Source organism: Arachis ipaensis, chromosome B08 (assembly GCF_000816755.2).
Source record: "Arachis ipaensis cultivar K30076 chromosome B08, Araip1.1, whole genome shotgun sequence".
NCBI classification, from domain to species: domain Eukaryota; kingdom Viridiplantae; phylum Streptophyta; class Magnoliopsida; order Fabales; family Fabaceae; genus Arachis; species Arachis ipaensis.
Genome location: NC_029792.2, coordinates 90,746,815 through 90,762,826, shown reverse-complemented (window position 1 = coordinate 90,762,826; position 16,012 = coordinate 90,746,815). Strand labels below are relative to the sequence as shown.

The following is a 16,012-nucleotide window of genomic DNA, read 5'->3' as shown; positions in this document are numbered from 1 at the left end:
TTACATCATTTAAATCTCTTTAATTACTATTCACATTATTTAAATATCTTTAGTTGCTAACTAGAATAATAACTACAACCAAAGCACTCATCCTTTACACCTTTATTTACCATCTTCATCCTTTTTCTATATTTGTTTTTTCACTTTCTAATTGAGGAATTAGAATTTTAAATTTAGCTTTTTCATCATCTATTGAAGCAAACGATTATTGAGTTCAAATTATATTTTTATCTTTTTCAACCTAATTTTCAAACTATTGTTTCTCCTCTTACATTCTTTTAATTATTTTTTATGTTCTGACCTTCACAACCAATCATATGACTGAGAACTGCAGTCACTATAATTAAGTACATAATTTTTTCTCCCTTTTTGTAAAATAATTTTTGGTATAAAGTATTTATTATTTTAATTATTCTATTTTGTTCTTAGTATATATATTGAGATTTGAAAAAAAAAATTAGTAAACGAAGATATCTAGCTATAAAATACGCAGCCATAAAAAATGGGTAATATCTAAAAAATACGAGTTAAATTTCAAAGTGGTCCCTGAAATTCACAAAATGCATCGATTTAGTCCCTGACTTCCTAATTGCACTAATTACGTCCTCCAGATTCCAAAAAATGTATCAACGTGGTCCCTCTTGAATTTTCCGTTCATATTTCTTACCGGCGGGAGTGACGTGGCGAATGATTGCCACGCTGGAGACCCAAGCCATCATCCCCAACTCTATAGTTGCCGTCCCCTTCTGTCCGTATTGGCCGAGCAACTTCTTACCCTCCTCGCCGTGATGCTCGTAGTTCTTGCCTATTACGGTGCTTCTCGCGGTCTTTCTGTGTTGCTTTGCTTCTCGCCGTTCTCGTCGAAATTCTAGTAGGTGAGTCATCACTTTGCTGTGTTCTTGCTGCGTTGTATATGTTTGTTAATTTGCTTAATTAATTTCTTAATTATTTTTGTTCTTGTTCTTCTGGCATTGAATTTTCTTCACCTTCCATCTCCTTGGTTGCAGGAAGCCACATGGAGAGGCGACACAAATTGAAGACAAAGAAGAAGGCTCATATTGATTTGGCATAGGTTACTTTGTACTATCACTATTTAGTCCCTTACAGTATCGTCTTAGGGTTTTCAAAATTTCTAATTACACACGCGGACACACAACATGTTCCAAACTAAATTCACAATAAAGTATTGCAAATTTGTTATCAATATCGTATCTCTCGCTGGAAAAATCGAAAGAGGCCTATCATCAAGCTCATAGTTCATCGATATTACAAATTTCACAGCCAATAATCTCCAACCTCAGCAAGCTAAATCGTTAAGCCACCGAAAATGGGAGGCCATGGCGGCCTCAACATTCTCCTGCAGAAGCGGTGGAACGTCTACAACTACGAGAACAGAGAAAAGGTCCGCCGCGACGAGGAGCAAGCCGCTAGAGACAAGCAGATCAAGCGCGAAGAGGTCAGAAAGCACAACGCCGAGCTCCGCCTCGAGCGCCTCCGCACCGCCAAGGGTTTGACTCCTCTCGTTAAGGCCAAGGCAAAGAAAGAGAAGGGGGAGAAAGAAGAAGAAGAACCGGAATTGAAGAATTCGGGTGACAACAGGCACATTAACTTGTTAGAGGGGATTAAGATTTTCGATCCTGTACGAGAAACCGAGAAGAGGAAGGAGTTGTTAGGGGAAAGGGAAGGGTGAAAGAAGGAGAAGAGGATGAAGAAAGAAGAAGGAAAGTCCTCGAGGGTGGTGGTGGGTCCCGAGGATGAGAAGTATAGGTTAGGGTACGGGGTAGTAGGGAAGGGTGTGAAGCTTGGTATATATCTTGAGATTCGTAATGGCATCGATGAGAAGGGCGGTGGGGCTGATAGTGATGGGGAAGTGAAGAATGAGAATAAGAAGAAGAATGGGAGGAAGACTTTGGAGGAGTTGAGGGAAGAGAGGTTGAAGAGGGAGAAGCACGAGAAGGAGCAGGAGAGGAATGATTGCCAATACGATGACGTTTTCCATCTTCCAGTGTGGCAATCATTCGCCACGTCACTCCCACCGGCAAGCAATATGAACGGAAAATTTGAGAGGGATTATGTTGATGCATTTTTTGTAATCTAGAGGACGTAATTAGTGCAATTGGAAAGTAAGGGACTAAATGGATGCATTTTGTGAATCTTAAGAACCACTTTGGGTTTAACTCAAAAAATACATTAGTAAACGAAGATATCTATTATTGTGGGTCATTTTATATTTCTAGTTTTCTACTGCTATCTGTAGTCTATACTATTGTATGAGATGTTGATGAATGCTTGCAAACAGAAGATAAATCCAAAAGGTTAATAATGTTTAATCTTACTAAACAAAATAGAATAATCATCATGGACAAAAGAATAATACAAGCCGTCCAAAGTTTTTTTAATGACGATAATACTATAAATAAAATCAACACAAAATTGTTAACAATTTAATTTTTTTCCCTTACACATCATTATCATGAAAAATAAAATAGAACTATTTTTTCTGCACAAAACAAAACGGAAAGAAGAAAAAGGAAAAAACGAAGCGTCTTTTTCTGAAGACAGGGTTGAAGTGCAAGTTGATTCACACTCTGACTGTGGGTAAAGCAAGAATCAGTGCGTGATAACCCACAAAATAGAAAAAGAAAACGTTGGTTTGTTTTGTTTCCAGCTGAAAGTTCTGTTTTTGATTGCAAAAGTTATCCTTTTCTTTTATTTGGTCACTTAATTGAATATTAGTTTCAGCGCTTGAACTGAAGCAATACATTGGGTAAGTGAAAATTTTGTTTTTTCTTATTTTTATTATAATTGGATAGTTTGATTCACTTAATGTTCCGCTAGTTTTGATGTTTGATCTTTGTTTTATTTATTGTTTTAATTATTACTTTTTGTTTTTTTTTTTTTTTTGGGGGGGGGGGGGGTTTAATGGAGAGTGTTGAACTGTTGATAGGAGGTGGAACCCTAGATTGACAATTTTGGATTTGGGAATGAAGATGTCAGTTCAAAGGATTCTGATTGTGTTTTTGGTAGACTATTATATTATGCTCAATTTTGATTTTGTGTTACGAAATGGTCTTTGCTTGCCTCTTAATCGCAATCATTTTTGACAATTGGGTTATTTGGCGCTAGAGGTGATCGGCTTGTATGTTCATGAAAATTTTATAGGAATTCTGCAGAATTCAATGCTTAAAAGTATTATTATTAATTGATTAGTCAATAGCTAGCTAATTTCCGGAATTAGTTTTGCAGGACTAGAAATACCTGTAATTTTTTTGAGAAACTACTGAGATATTCTCAAAATTGCATTCACATTGATGCATGGTCATTCCATTCATGTCCTCAGAGACATAATAGCTCTTTAGCCATAGAAATTATGCTGCCTTTGTTTATTATATTGAAACGTTTTATTGTCAATTTTACAAAAGGACTGGGTTGCCATTATCTTGATCTTTTCGGTTATCTCAGTAATTTTAGGCATCTGCAGTGATATTGTATATCTCTATTCTCTGCCCATCCATTATGTCATCGTTTTCCATGTTAACTTGTTGCTAAAACTTCTTTTGAATTCCATTATTTTAAAGGCTGTAAATAAATTCTTCTTTTTTCAAGTAAAAGGATATGGTATAATGGAACATTCAAGATTCCAAAAAGTTCTTCCAAGCAATACAATGGAACCAAGAAATGGTGAATTCCAGCCTGGGTTGCAGCCAATGATGCAGGATCGACCGGATGACATGCATACAATTAGAAGACCACCTAATGTTGGTACGGCACAAGCCAAACCTGTACTTAATTTTTCCATACAGACAGGTGAGGAATTTGCTCTCGAATTTATGAGAGATAGGGTGAATCTTGGGAAGCCTATGTTTCCAAATGTCGGTGACACTAATTATACACCAGGTTATATGGATCTAAAAGGCATTTTAGGCATTAGTCATCCAACATCAGAAAGTGGATCAGACATTTCCATGCTTTCAATGGTTGACAAATATCCAAAAGAGTTTGAAAGAGTGAACACATCATTGCAGGGAGACAAAAGCAATTATGGGTCAATTCGATCAATACCAAGAACTTCAATGACTCAGGACAGTAGACAACTTGTGCAGAAGTATGGCTCTTCTCGAGGTTCCGATAGCTCATCAATGCTATTGAAGTTCCTTTGCAGCTTTGGTGGGAGAATATTACCTAGACCAAGTGATGGAAAACTAAGGTATGTTGGAGGTGATACACGTATTCTTCGTATAAGAAAGAATATATCTTGGCAGGAGCTCTTGCAGAAAGCATTATTAATGTATAGTCAGGTTCATGCAATCAAGTATCAGCTTCCGGGGGAAGATCTTGATGCTTTGGTATCTGTGTCATGTGATGAGGATTTGCAGAATATGATGGAAGAATGTAACCATCTAGAAGACAGAGAAGGATCACAAAAGCCTAGGATGTTTTTGTTCTCATTGAGTGATTTGGAGGACGCTCAATTTGGTCTCAGTGGTTTGGGTGATGATTCTGAGATCCAATATGTTGTTGCTGTTAACGGCATGGACATGGGATCAAGAAGAAACTCAACCCTGATTGGCGTGAACTTTTCAGCAAATGATCTGCATGATTTGGACAGGCAGAACACTGAAAGGGAGACTGGTAAAGTTGCTGTTGAATCTGTAGGTGTCAACAATTCTCTCCTGAATAACAAATTTGACTCATCACCAAATGTGGAATCCTTGCAACCAGTGCTACCTACTTCCTCAAATTCTTATGAAAGATATCCACAGTCCTTGCAACCAATGCACCATGGGGATCCTGTTGGTCAATATCATGTTTCTAGATCTGTTGTTGAAGACATTCCTACTACTATGCCTCCTCGTGCACTGATTAATCAAGATGGGGTTTTTAGCAAAGGCCATCCACCAGTCGGATTACCAGTACATAATTCTGAAATACCACCAGTGGTCACAAAAAAGAAGGTTGATAGTTTGATTGAACAAGCAAGCGACCAGGGTAAAGTTTTATACTTGGAAACCCCATCCTCAGCTCCTACTCAACTATTTGATGGTTACATGAAAAATAATTTTCCCGAAGCAACAGCTGTAGTTACTATGCCAGAGGGCTATCCAATACCTCCGACAAAAAAGGACCAGCTACAGAACTATGAAGATGGTGCTTCTACATCTAACAGTGGCTTTGCTCCCACTTATGTCGACTCCCAGTCAAATGCTGTTGATTTTAGTTCTCTTAACCCTCCTCCTCTTCCTGAAAGAGTTTACTATTCAGAAAGGATTCCTAGGGAGCAAGTAGATTTGCTGAATCGGTCCACCAAGTCAGATGATTTACATGGTTCTCAGTTTAACATTTCCGATTTACTTTCTGATGCAAAACCCTCAGATTCAGTTACAGGATCTGACGACAACTTGCATAATGGGAATCAGCCTCTCCGAGCTGAGGAATCGGGTGTTGCAGCAAAGCCTTTGCCTGCTGATGGCTATGCTACCAAACATCAAATATACAAACATTTTCCTGATCCAAGTAGCCAGTTGAAGTCAAAACTAACTGAGCATGTGAATTCTGAGTTGAAGAAGGTAGTACCAATAGTTGAAGGAAGTAATGATGTAGTAACTAAAGATCATGTTGTTAATTTTGAACCTGAAACTTATTGTAAAGATAATCATATCAAACACCGGCTTGATGAGATAAAAGATAGCAAATCAGAATCTGACTTTCCTACTTTGCATCAGGTTCCCTCTGCTAGGCATCTTGAGGATCCTGCTTCATGTCTTCCCGAGGTTGATTGGGGCAATGCCACTGTTACAGAATCTAATGAAAGTCGCATGGTTCAAGGACTACCTGTTTCTCTAAATGGGAACCAAACTACCAAAGATGATTTTCAACCTTCTTCAAGTGTTGCTTCAAAGACATCACAAGGTGACATTCTAATTGATATTGATGATCGATTTCCCCGTGAAGTGCTTAGTGACATGTATAAAGCTTTACTTGAAGAAGGTTTCTCGGGTCGGCATCCACTAACCTCGGATGGAGTAGGTCTAAGCATAAATGTGAAAAATCATGAACCTACACCTTGGGAATATTTTCACAAACTGGCACAAGAAGGACTCAATAATGTCTCTCTCATTGATCAGGATCATGTTAGTTTTTCACCTGCAATAGAAGAAGTGGAAGATGACGGTAGAACTCAACATGTTACGCCTCTAACAACAGGTGAAATATATCAGAAAGACTTACATGGAAGGGTTGGAACAGAAACTACTATTCTAAAGCCAAATGATCCCCTCGTGAAGGATACTGAAAGTATGCAATTTAATGCTATCATGGAAAACATAAGAGCACAGGAATCAGTTTTTGAGGTATGCTTTTTAATATATTCAATTTCATTTCAGAATCTTTATAAATATATTTGTTTGCTGACAGAAGTATTTGTCATTTTAACACAGGATGGGAAGTTTGAAACAAGAAATCGTACACCTCCTGTTGATCCTCCCGTAAGTGAAATTGACCCGAATTCTTTGCAGGTGAGTTTCTCCTTCTCTCATCTGCGATATTTCTTCTGTGGCATGGTTCTCATTCTTAGAGGAGTAAATTAAATGAATATTTTTATTAAGGAGTGATTGCTAATTTGTCCAAGTTTTATAAATTTATTGATGTCTTGTACATCAATGAATGGCGATAATGCTTAGGCTTAAATTGGCATGCTTTGCTGGTCTAGTTCCTAGTTATTTGTTTAATAATCGAGACTTGCTTTTGTAACTTTTTGAGTTCATGTTGGCAGCAGAGTATGATGCTTGCATTTTATTGAACAAGGCTTGATCATTTTAATCTGTTCCCATTCTTTCATTTTCATTGAGGTTACTACAACAGTACTGAGCTATGATATCAGCAAGTAAAGAGAAAAGAAACAACAGAGTGAGAAAAAAATTGTGGGAAGAGAGAGAAATCACAGGGAGAGAGGTAGCAAGGGAGAGAAGGAGTTTAGATGAGAACAATGATTGCGATGATTAAATTCTGGTCTGCATGACTAGTTTATGTGAATTCAAGTAGACTTGCTTCTTTTGGAAGCTTTCAACAGAGGTTTAGTGAAAAACAATATCAGCTAACAACTTTTTGATAGCATCCTTTTGAATTAAGTGACATGCTAATATAACTCTAGAAAACAGCATTGGTAGCTGCTGCATATATCGTTTATCAAAGAATTTCGTTCTAAAGATCCTTCCATACTGAACATTTTGTGCTTTGTGGCTTTCAGTTGTATCTCTAGTTATTGCATTCTTCAATTGTTGAATTTTGTGTGAGGTACTATGTGTATGTGTGTGGTTATGAATGTCAATGCTGACTTCTATGGACTATTACAGGTTCTGTGGTCAAGTATTTCTTAGGCATACTTTTAAGTCTGTAACATGTGTATCAAAATACAATGTATGGACAAGTTAACCAAGTTTCAGTCATGATATGATTCTTTATTTCTCTTTTCATCTTCTCATATTACCTATTGTAGACTGCTCTGGTCATCTAGCTGTTTTGTATTTTCACAACTATTTACATCGTCACTTGAATTCATTGTCTTCATTGAATACTGGTCTAAGCATTAAAGTCTTCAGTCCCGTTATTTAATTGTTCTGATGCAATTCATAGGTCATAATGAATGAAGATCTTGAAGAGCTGAAGGAGCTGGGTTCTGGTACCTTTGGGACTGTGTATCATGGAAAATGGCGTGGAACAGATGTTGCCATCAAAAGAATAAAGAAAAGCTGTTTCACCGGTCGATCATCAGAGCAAGAGAGACTGGTAGATTTTGAGGCACATGAAATGATATTTGCTTCTTTTTCTCAGACTTTAGAATTCTGGCGGGAAGCTGATATTCTTTCCAAGCTTCATCACCCAAATGTTGTGGCATTTTATGGTGTAGTTCAGGATGGACCTGGAGGAACAATGGCCACTGTTACGGAGTACATGGTGGATGGTTCTCTTCGGCATGTATTGCTTCGCAAAGATAGGTAATGTACCTAGAAAGAACCTTTGCATTTCTATTATTTAGTTCTTCATGTAAAACAATGTCCTCGGTAATTCTTTTTATTTACGTCTGCCTTTTATCTAATATAGTGAAAGTTGTGTGATTATAAATTATAATAACTCCTATTTCTTATAGAAGCCATGATCTATGCAATCTGTTTGTTTGCTTTTGTAATTTTGTTACAGCCATAAGTCATAACTCGTAAGTGCTACTAGAATTCACTGTTTTATAATGTCCAGTTATGAATATCATGTCTGTTGGTGGATTTGGCTCTAATGGGTCTAAATTGTATTGTAGGTATCTAGATCGTCGCAAGAGGCTGATAATTGCTATGGATGCAGCTTTTGGAATGGAGTATTTACACTCAAAAAATATTGTTCATTTTGACTTAAAATGTGATAATTTGCTTGTGAACTTGAAAGATCCTTTACGGCCAATATGCAAGGTAACTACGCTTGTATTTTTGTCTAATTGTTTAAGTTGGAATCTTCTTTGTGTTTAAGAGTTGACAAGACTAAGAAACTTGTGTTTCCAGGTTGGTGATTTTGGCTTGTCAAAAATTAAGCGGAATACCTTGGTCTCAGGTGGCGTGCGGGGGACACTTCCTTGGATGGCACCGGAGCTGCTGAATGGTAGCAGCAACAAGGTGTCAGAAAAGGTAGAATTTTAAGTTGTCTTCTACTCTTTCCAAAGATTAAAATTCAAGTATGCAGCTGAATTTACTGATCTGATATTCTGATCTCTATTTTAGGCATTAAAAACTGCTTTGATCTCACCTGGAAAGTCTTTATTTGTCATAGTACTCTGGATTTCTTAACTTCCCCTTACCTTTGGAGAAGAAATCCCTGTGAAATTAAAGAAATCTACTTCATTTCTGTTTTTCTCTGCCTTGTTACTCGGAGTTATTGGCATCTAAAATTGAATTCTTATTTGTAGGTTGATGTGTTCTCCTTTGGCATAGTATTGTGGGAAATTCTAACTGGTGAGGAGCCTTATGCCAATATGCACTATGGTGCAATCATAGGTGCGATCTTGTTCCTATGCTGTTTTTTTGGGTCCTGAGGTAGATCTTGAACTATGGTTGTATACTCTGAAATCAATTTTCTACCAATTTTTGGAAGTAAGAATGTGCTTGGACAACCTTTTATGCATTCTCTATGAACAGTGACTGTATAAAAAGATTTAGGTGTTTGAGTTGAGCTTTTGAAAAGAATGTTGTTAGTGAATCAGGTTGAAAAAGAGGATCTAAATGAGGAACATAGGGTTTTCACCTAAGATTCCGAAGCATCACATCAAAGATTTGAGAAGTTGAAGCAGTTAGGTGAAGCCAAATAAATGGTTTTATGATCTCTCTTTAACATTCCCTCTCACATGAAGATCCCTTTTAGCTTGAAACATAGACAGATAGACTTCACTGAAATTCAATGTGTGGGTGAAACTCCAGAACAAGTATCCTAAAATTTCAAGTGATAGATCAAAACATTTTCATACAAATTATCACAACTGTCACCATCAAACTGAAAAAAAAAAAAAATTCAAAACAAAATAGTAAAATTTGAACACTAGAGATTGCAACTGGTTCAAGTGTGAATTTAGCTTGCTTTGCTTGTTACCCTTATTATTGTTGTTGTGATTATTATGGTATAAACCATTTATCTATGTGCCTGGATTTTAACCAATTCCACCCCAGTTGAGTTGACTGTGTGTAAGACACTCTGGGTACAAGTTCTCGTGTTCTTTCGCATAAACATGCTTAAGAGAAATAAGTGCCAAAAAACCAATCAAAGTGTTTGTTACTCAATTTGTCATTTGATCACCATATGACCCATAATTTCTCTTTCCATACAGGTGGGATTGTTAATAACACATTAAGGCCAACAATTCCCAGTTACTGCGACTCAGAATGGCGAACACTGATGGAGCAGTGCTGGGCACCAAATCCTGCAGTCAGACCTTCCTTTACAGAAATTGCCCGTCGATTGCGTGTCATGTCTGTGGCAGCTAGCCAGGCAAAGGTGCAGGGCCAAAAGGCGTCTAAATGATTTGAGAGAGAGATGTGTTGGTTGCTGCTTTTCCAACCCTAATACCAATATTGGCGTTGGTATTGTTAAAATCATACTCCAAGTGTATTATTATACCACCTCTACTTTTTATTGAAAATTTTCTTTTTTTTTTCTTTTATCAACCCTATACTTTTGTGAGCTAAATTTGTGTGTATATGAAACTGCTTTTGTGCAAACGGAAAATAGTCTTCTTTTCTATGTTGTTTGGTTCCCTTTTACTTTGTATATTTGCCCTTTGAACCAAATTTCTTGCATCTATAAGTAATTCACAATTTTGTGTTGTAATTTATGAGTTGAATGTACAATTTCATGTATGGACTTGACCAACGTCATTTTTTTGTGTGTGCCCATGATGAGGAAGAGGTGTAACTATAAAAGAAAAGGAGATAACTCCGAATTATGAAAAAAGTGTAACTATTGGGAGAAGTAACATTAAATGTTGTTTTTCGTCATGAATTATGCTACATATACAATTTTTTTTGGTTTACAAGTTTTATAAGTTAAGCCAAGTTTAACAAAAACGACATTCACCTATTGGAGTGTGATAATACGCGCCACTCAATCGTTTCTAAAGCGCGTTATCACTCACCATTATGGAAGACGCTTCTTCTTCTTTACGTTCCTCCTTCTCCTCCTCCTCTTCCTTCTTCTTCTCTTTCTTTTTTGCGTTTCTCTTTTTTCTTCGTGTGTTTCATCTTCATCGTTTTTTTATTATTGTTGTTGCTACATTTTTTTCTCCTCATCTTTCTATTGATTTTTCAACATTATGTATTTTTTTCTTGTTCTTTGTTTGATTTTTTCTTCCAAGAAGAATTATAAGAAAACGAAATAAGAAGGAAAAAAAAGCAGTAGAAGATGAAGAGGAGGAAGATGAAGGGTTTTGAATTATGCAGAACTTATCAGAATAAAAATACACCAAAAATTCTTAAAATACACTCAAATATCTTCGTGTTACACCAAAATATCTTCGTGTTACACCCAAATTTGCTACAAATATAGAAAAATATTTTCTCTAATACTGCATTTTTTCTTCTTTTTTTTTCTTATTTCTTTCTTTCTTTTAGTTAAATGAATGTAAGTTCATGCTATTCTAAGTAATTTTGAAGCATTATGTGTTTTTTCTTTTTTTTTGTTTGATTTTTTTTGTTTTTATTCTTGTTAAGAGAGTAAAACAAGAAAAAACTTGAGAAGGTAAAATAAAAAAAAAAAGATGAATAAGAAAAAAAGAAGAAGAAGATGGTTATGAATGATGATGATAAAAAAGAGTAAAAGAGGAGGAGGATGAAGAGGAAGAGTTTTGAATTATGCAAAACTTATCAGAATAAAAATACACCCAAAAATTCTTAAAATACACCCAAATATCTTCGTGTTACACCCAAATATCTTCGTGATACACCCAAATTTGCTGCAGAAAAATATTTTCTCTAATGCTATATTTTTTCTTCTGAATTGAACCGCACCTTAGCCACTTGATTTGTTTAAAAACAATAATCAATTTTGTTCTGGTTCAATTGACAATCTGAACCTGAATTATTTGTTATCTTCAGCAACGAGATAACTGATGATGGAGGGGAAAGAGAAAAAGAAAAGAGGAGAAAAAATTCTAATGAAAAAAGAAGAAGGAAGAGGAGAAAGAGAAAGAGGTGGTTGGTATGCGAAATTGTTACTCAAGTTGTGAATTATTGTTCGAAATTGATTCCCTGGCGATGGCACCAAAAACGGATGCACAGAACCATGGTCTAAACATATCATCACAACTTCGCATAACTAACCAGCAAGTGCACTGGGTCGTCCAAGTAATAAACCTTGCTTGAGTAAGGGTCGATCCCACGGAGATTGTTGGTATGAAGCAAGCTATGGTCACCTTGTAAATCTCAGTCAGGCGGATATAAAATAGTTATGGAGTTTTCGAAATTAATACTAAAATAAGGATAGAAATACTTATGTAAATCATTGGTGAGAATTTCAGATAAGCGTATGGAGATGCAGAAAGTGGTTGTCAGGCATGCGTTCATAGGGAATGATGATGATTGTCACGTTCATCACATTCAGGTTGAAGTGCGAATGAATATCTTAGAAACTGAATAAGTTGAATTGAATAGAAAACAGTAGTACTTTGCATTAATCCTTGAGGAACAGCAGAGCTCCACACCTTAATCTATGGAGTGCAGAAACTCTACCGTTGAAAATATATAAGTGATAATGGAGTTCATTGGTCTCGGCCCCAGAGGGGAACCAGAGTAACCAAGACTACGAATACAATGATAAAAAGTTCTATTTATAATAAACTAGTCACTAGGGTTTACAGAAGTAAGTAATTGATGCATAAATCCACTTCCGGGGCCCACTTAGTGTGTGCTTGGGCTGAGCTTAAAGTCCACACGTGGAGAGGTCATTCTTGGAGTTGAACGCCAGCTTTTGTGCCAGTTTGGGCGTTGAACTCCACTTTGCAACTTTTTTCTGGCGCTGGACGCCAGAATTGGGCAGAGAGCTGGCGTTGAACGCCAGTTTGCGTCATCTAAACTTGGGCAAAATATGGACTATTATATATTGCTGGAAAGCCCTGGATGTATACTTTCCAATGCAATTGGAAGCGCGCCATTTTGAGTTCTGTAGCTCCAGAAAATCCATTTTTAGTGCAGGGAGGTCAGAATCCAACAGCATCAGCAGTCCTTCTTCAACCTCTGAATCTGATTTTTGCTCAAGTCCCTCAATTTCAGCCAGAAAATACCTGAAATCACAGAAAAACACACAAACTCGTAGTTAAGTCCAGAGATGTGAATTTAACATAAAAACTAATGAAAACATCCCTAAAAGTAACTAGATTCTACTAAAAACATACTAAAAATAATGCCAAAAAGCGTATAAATTATCCGCTCATCACAACACCAAACTTAAATTGTTGCTTGTCCCCAAGCAACTGAAAATCAAATAGGATAAAAAGAAGAGAATATACTATAAATTCCAAACTATCAATGAAACATAGCTCCAATCAGATGAGCGGGACTTGTAGCTTTTTGCCTCTTGAATAGTTTTGGCATCTTACTTTATCCATGGAGGTTCAGAATGATTGGCATCTATAGGAACTCAGAGTTCAGATAGTGTTATTGACTCTCCTAGTTCAGTATGATGATTCTTGAACACAACTTCTTTATAAGTCTTGGCCGTGGGCCTAAGCACTTTGTTTTCCAGTATTACCACCGGATACATAAATGCCACAGACACATAATTGGGTGAACCTTTTCAGATTGTGACTCAGCTTTGCTAAAGTCCCCAATTAGAGGTGTCCAGGGTTCTTAAGCACACTCTTTTTTTTGCTTTGGACCTTGACTTTGACCGCTCAGTCTCAAGTTTTCACTTGACACCTACACGCCACAAGCACATGGTTAGGGACAGCTTGGTTTAGCCGCTTAGGCCAGGATTTTATTCCTTTAGGCCCTCCTATCCACTGATGCTCAAAGCCTTGGGATCCTTTTTATTTGCCCTTGCCTTTTGGTTTTAAGGGTTATTGGCTTTTTGCTCTTGCCTCTTGGTTTTAAAAGCTTTTGGCTTTTTCTGCTTGCTTTTTCTCTTTCTTTCTATTTTTTTTCGCCCTTTTTTTTTCTGCAAGCTTTGTTCTTTGGTGCTTTTTCTTGCTTCAAGAATCATTTTTATGATTTTTCAGATTATCAAATAATGTGAGTAGTGAAGGGTTAATAGGGAAGAGAGATGGAGGTGATAGGTGAAGGGTTTTGGGGAAGAGTGTTTATTGGGAATAGAGGATGATTAAGAAGAGAGAAGAGAGTGAGTGGAGGTAGGTGGGGATCCTGTGGGGTCCACAGATAATGAGATGATCCTGTGGGGTCCACAGATCCTGAGGTGTTCAAGGATTTACAACCTTGCACCAAATTAGGCATGTAAAATGTCCTTGCACACAACTCTGGGTGTTCAGCGCCAGGTTGGTGCCCATTTTGGGCGTTCAACGCCCATTTGTTGCCCATTTCTGGCTTTGAACGCCAGAACCATGCTTGTTCTGGGCGTTCAGCACCAGCTCTTCTCCAGGGTGCAATTCTGGCGTTCAGCGCCCAGATGCTGCCCATTTTGGGCGTTCAGCGCCCAGATACTGCCCATTTTGGGCATTCAGCGCCAGAACCATGCTCTGTTCTGGCGTTGAACGCCAGACAGGTGCTTCCTCTAGGGTGTGATTTTTCTTCCGCTGTTTTTGATTCTGTTTATAAATTTTTTGTTTATTTTGTGACTCCACATGATCATGAACCTAAGAAAACATGAAAAACAAAAATAAAATTAGATAAATAAACATTGGGTTGCCTCCCAACAAGCGCTTCTTTAATGTCAATAGCTTGACAGTGGGCTCTCATGGAGCCTCACAGATGTAAAACATGCAAATGCAAAGATCAAATAAGAAGACTTACTAAGAACAACTTGAAGATCATGAAGTACACTATGAATGCATGAATTTTTTTGAAAAATGTAAGATGAACATGCAATTGACACCAAACTTATAACATGACTCAAGACTCAAACAAGAAACACAAAAAATATTTTTGATTTTTATGATTTTCTAATTTTTTTGTATTTTTTTCGAAAATTATTTGAAAAACAAAAATAAGGATTCCAAAATTTTTAATATGAATTCCAGAAATCTAGCATTCTTAGTCTAAAGCTCCAATCTGAGGGTTAGGCATGGCTTAATAGCCAGCCAAGCTTTAGCATATAACATCAGAGAATATACTGCTCATTACTTATCAAAGTAACTTGCCTCTATGCTGATGGTTTAGAAGCCTCAGTCCAAAAGAATTTAGACATGGCTTTATAGCTAGTCAGGCTTCAACATGCTTCATGAAACACTAGAATTCATTCTTAAAAATTTTGAAGAAAAATATATTTTTGAAAACATTCTTTTTTTCGAAAACAAAGGAGAAATTTTTGAAAGATTTTTGAAAACTTTTTGAAAAGAAAACAAAAAGAAAGTTACCTAATCTGAGCAACAAGATGAACCGTCAGTTGTCCAAACTCAAACAATCCCCGGCAACGGCGCCAAAAACTTGGTGTTGTTGCCGGATCAAACTTGGCATTGATGTTACCGGACCAAAAGCTTGCCGAAAACTCGAACAATCCCCGGCAACGGCGCCAAAAACTTGGTATGCGAAATTGTTACTCAGGTTGTGAATTATTGTTCGAAATTGATTCCCTGGCGATGGCACCAAAAATGGATGCACAGAACCATGCTCTAAACATATCTTCACAACTTCGCATAACTAACCAGCAAGTGAACTGGGTCGTCCAAGTAATAAACCTTACGTGAGTAAGGGTCGATCCCACGGAGATTGTTGGTATGAAGTAAGCTATGGTCACCTTGTAAATCTCAGTCAGCCGGATATAAAATAGTTATGGAGTTTTCAAAATTAATACTAAAATAAGGATAGAAATACTTATGTAAATCATTGGTGAGAATTTCAGATAAGCGTATGGAGATGCATTCATTCCTCTGAACCTCTGCTTTCCTGCTGTCTTCATCCAATCAGTCTTACTCCTTTCTATGGCTAGCTTTGTGTAAGGATGTCACCGGTGCCAATGGCTACTTTCAATCCTCTCGGGAAAATGGTCCAAATGCTCTGTCACAGCACGGCTGATCGTCTGGAGGCATCACCCTTGTCGTTGGTTGCATCCTATTCCTCTCTGTGAAAATGGTCTGATGCACTGTCACTGCATGGCTAATCATCTAGGAGGTTCTCGATCATACTGGAATAGAATTTATTATCCTTTTGCGTCTGTCACTACGCCCAGCACTCGCGAGTTTGGAGTTTGTCACAGTCATTCAATCCCAGAGTCCTACTCGGAATACCACGGATAAGGTTTAGACTTTCCGGACTCTCATGAATGCCGCCATCAATCTAGCTTATACCATGAAGATTCTGATTAAGAGATCTAAGAGATA

General features: G+C 37.2%; 3 protein-coding genes and 2 long non-coding RNA genes across 8 annotated transcripts in view; 4 read left to right on the top strand and 1 right to left on the bottom strand.

Annotated features, from left to right (window-relative positions):
• LOC110265960 (uncharacterized protein C5E4.10c-like) lies at positions 1,129–1,792 on the top strand. The gene has a single exon (XM_021109562.1). It carries the CDS (start codon positions 1,328–1,330, stop codon positions 1,688–1,690), a length of 363 nt encoding a protein of 120 aa, XP_020965221.1. The 5' UTR covers positions 1,129–1,327; the 3' UTR covers positions 1,691–1,792.
• On the top strand, positions 1,702–2,215 carry LOC110265959. Its single transcript, XM_021109561.1, has one exon. The coding sequence runs from the start codon at positions 1,706–1,708 to the stop codon at positions 2,096–2,098; it is 393 nt and encodes a 130-aa protein (XP_020965220.1). The 5' UTR covers positions 1,702–1,705; the 3' UTR covers positions 2,099–2,215.
• On the top strand, positions 2,257–3,069 carry LOC110265961. The gene is made up of 2 exons (XR_002352672.1): positions 2,257–2,767; positions 2,929–3,069. It is a non-coding gene; the product is annotated as an uncharacterized LOC110265961 (long non-coding RNA).
• On the top strand, positions 3,576–10,359 carry LOC107612789. Of its 4 annotated transcripts, none has more exons than XM_021109560.1 (9): positions 3,576–3,807; positions 3,898–6,350; positions 6,438–6,515; positions 7,633–7,785; positions 7,831–7,994; positions 8,309–8,456; positions 8,547–8,669; positions 8,948–9,035; positions 9,860–10,359. In XM_021109560.1, exons 1-9 carry the CDS (start codon positions 3,624–3,626, stop codon positions 10,051–10,053), a joined length of 3,585 nt encoding a protein of 1,194 aa, XP_020965219.1. In that variant the 5' UTR covers positions 3,576–3,623; the 3' UTR covers positions 10,054–10,359. The 4 variants fall into 4 exon arrangements, with proteins under 4 accessions (XP_020965219.1, XP_016170019.1, XP_016170018.1 ...); XM_016314533.2 differs by having other exon boundaries at positions 3,576–5,567; positions 5,724–6,350; XM_016314532.2 differs by having other exon boundaries at positions 3,576–5,910; positions 5,989–6,350.
• The window catches only part of LOC110265962, a 9,338-nt gene continuing 8,225 nt past the window's right edge, over positions 14,900–16,012 (bottom strand). Inside the window, exon 3 of the long non-coding RNA XR_002352673.1 lies at positions 14,900–14,909. This is a non-coding gene — a long non-coding RNA (uncharacterized LOC110265962). The remainder of the gene's footprint in view (positions 14,910–16,012) is intronic.

Bases quoted from the DNA above. Each gene is read 5' to 3' on its own strand.
- LOC110265960 (XM_021109562.1), top strand. From the start codon at position 1,328: ATGGGAGGCCATGGCGGCCTCAACATTCTCCTGCAGAAGCGGTGGAAC.
- LOC110265959 (XM_021109561.1), top strand. From the start codon at position 1,706: ATGAAGAAAGAAGAAGGAAAGTCCTCGAGGGTGGTGGTGGGTCCCGAG.
- LOC107612789 (XM_016314534.2), top strand. From the start codon at position 3,624: ATGGAACATTCAAGATTCCAAAAAGTTCTTCCAAGCAATACAATGGAA. The intron at 7,995-8,308 runs GTAATGTACCTA...ATTGTATTGTAG, and splicing joins GTATTGCTTCGCAAAGATAG to GTATCTAGATCGTCGCAAGA. The intron at 8,670-8,947 runs GTAGAATTTTAA...TCTTATTTGTAG, and splicing joins GCAACAAGGTGTCAGAAAAG to GTTGATGTGTTCTCCTTTGG.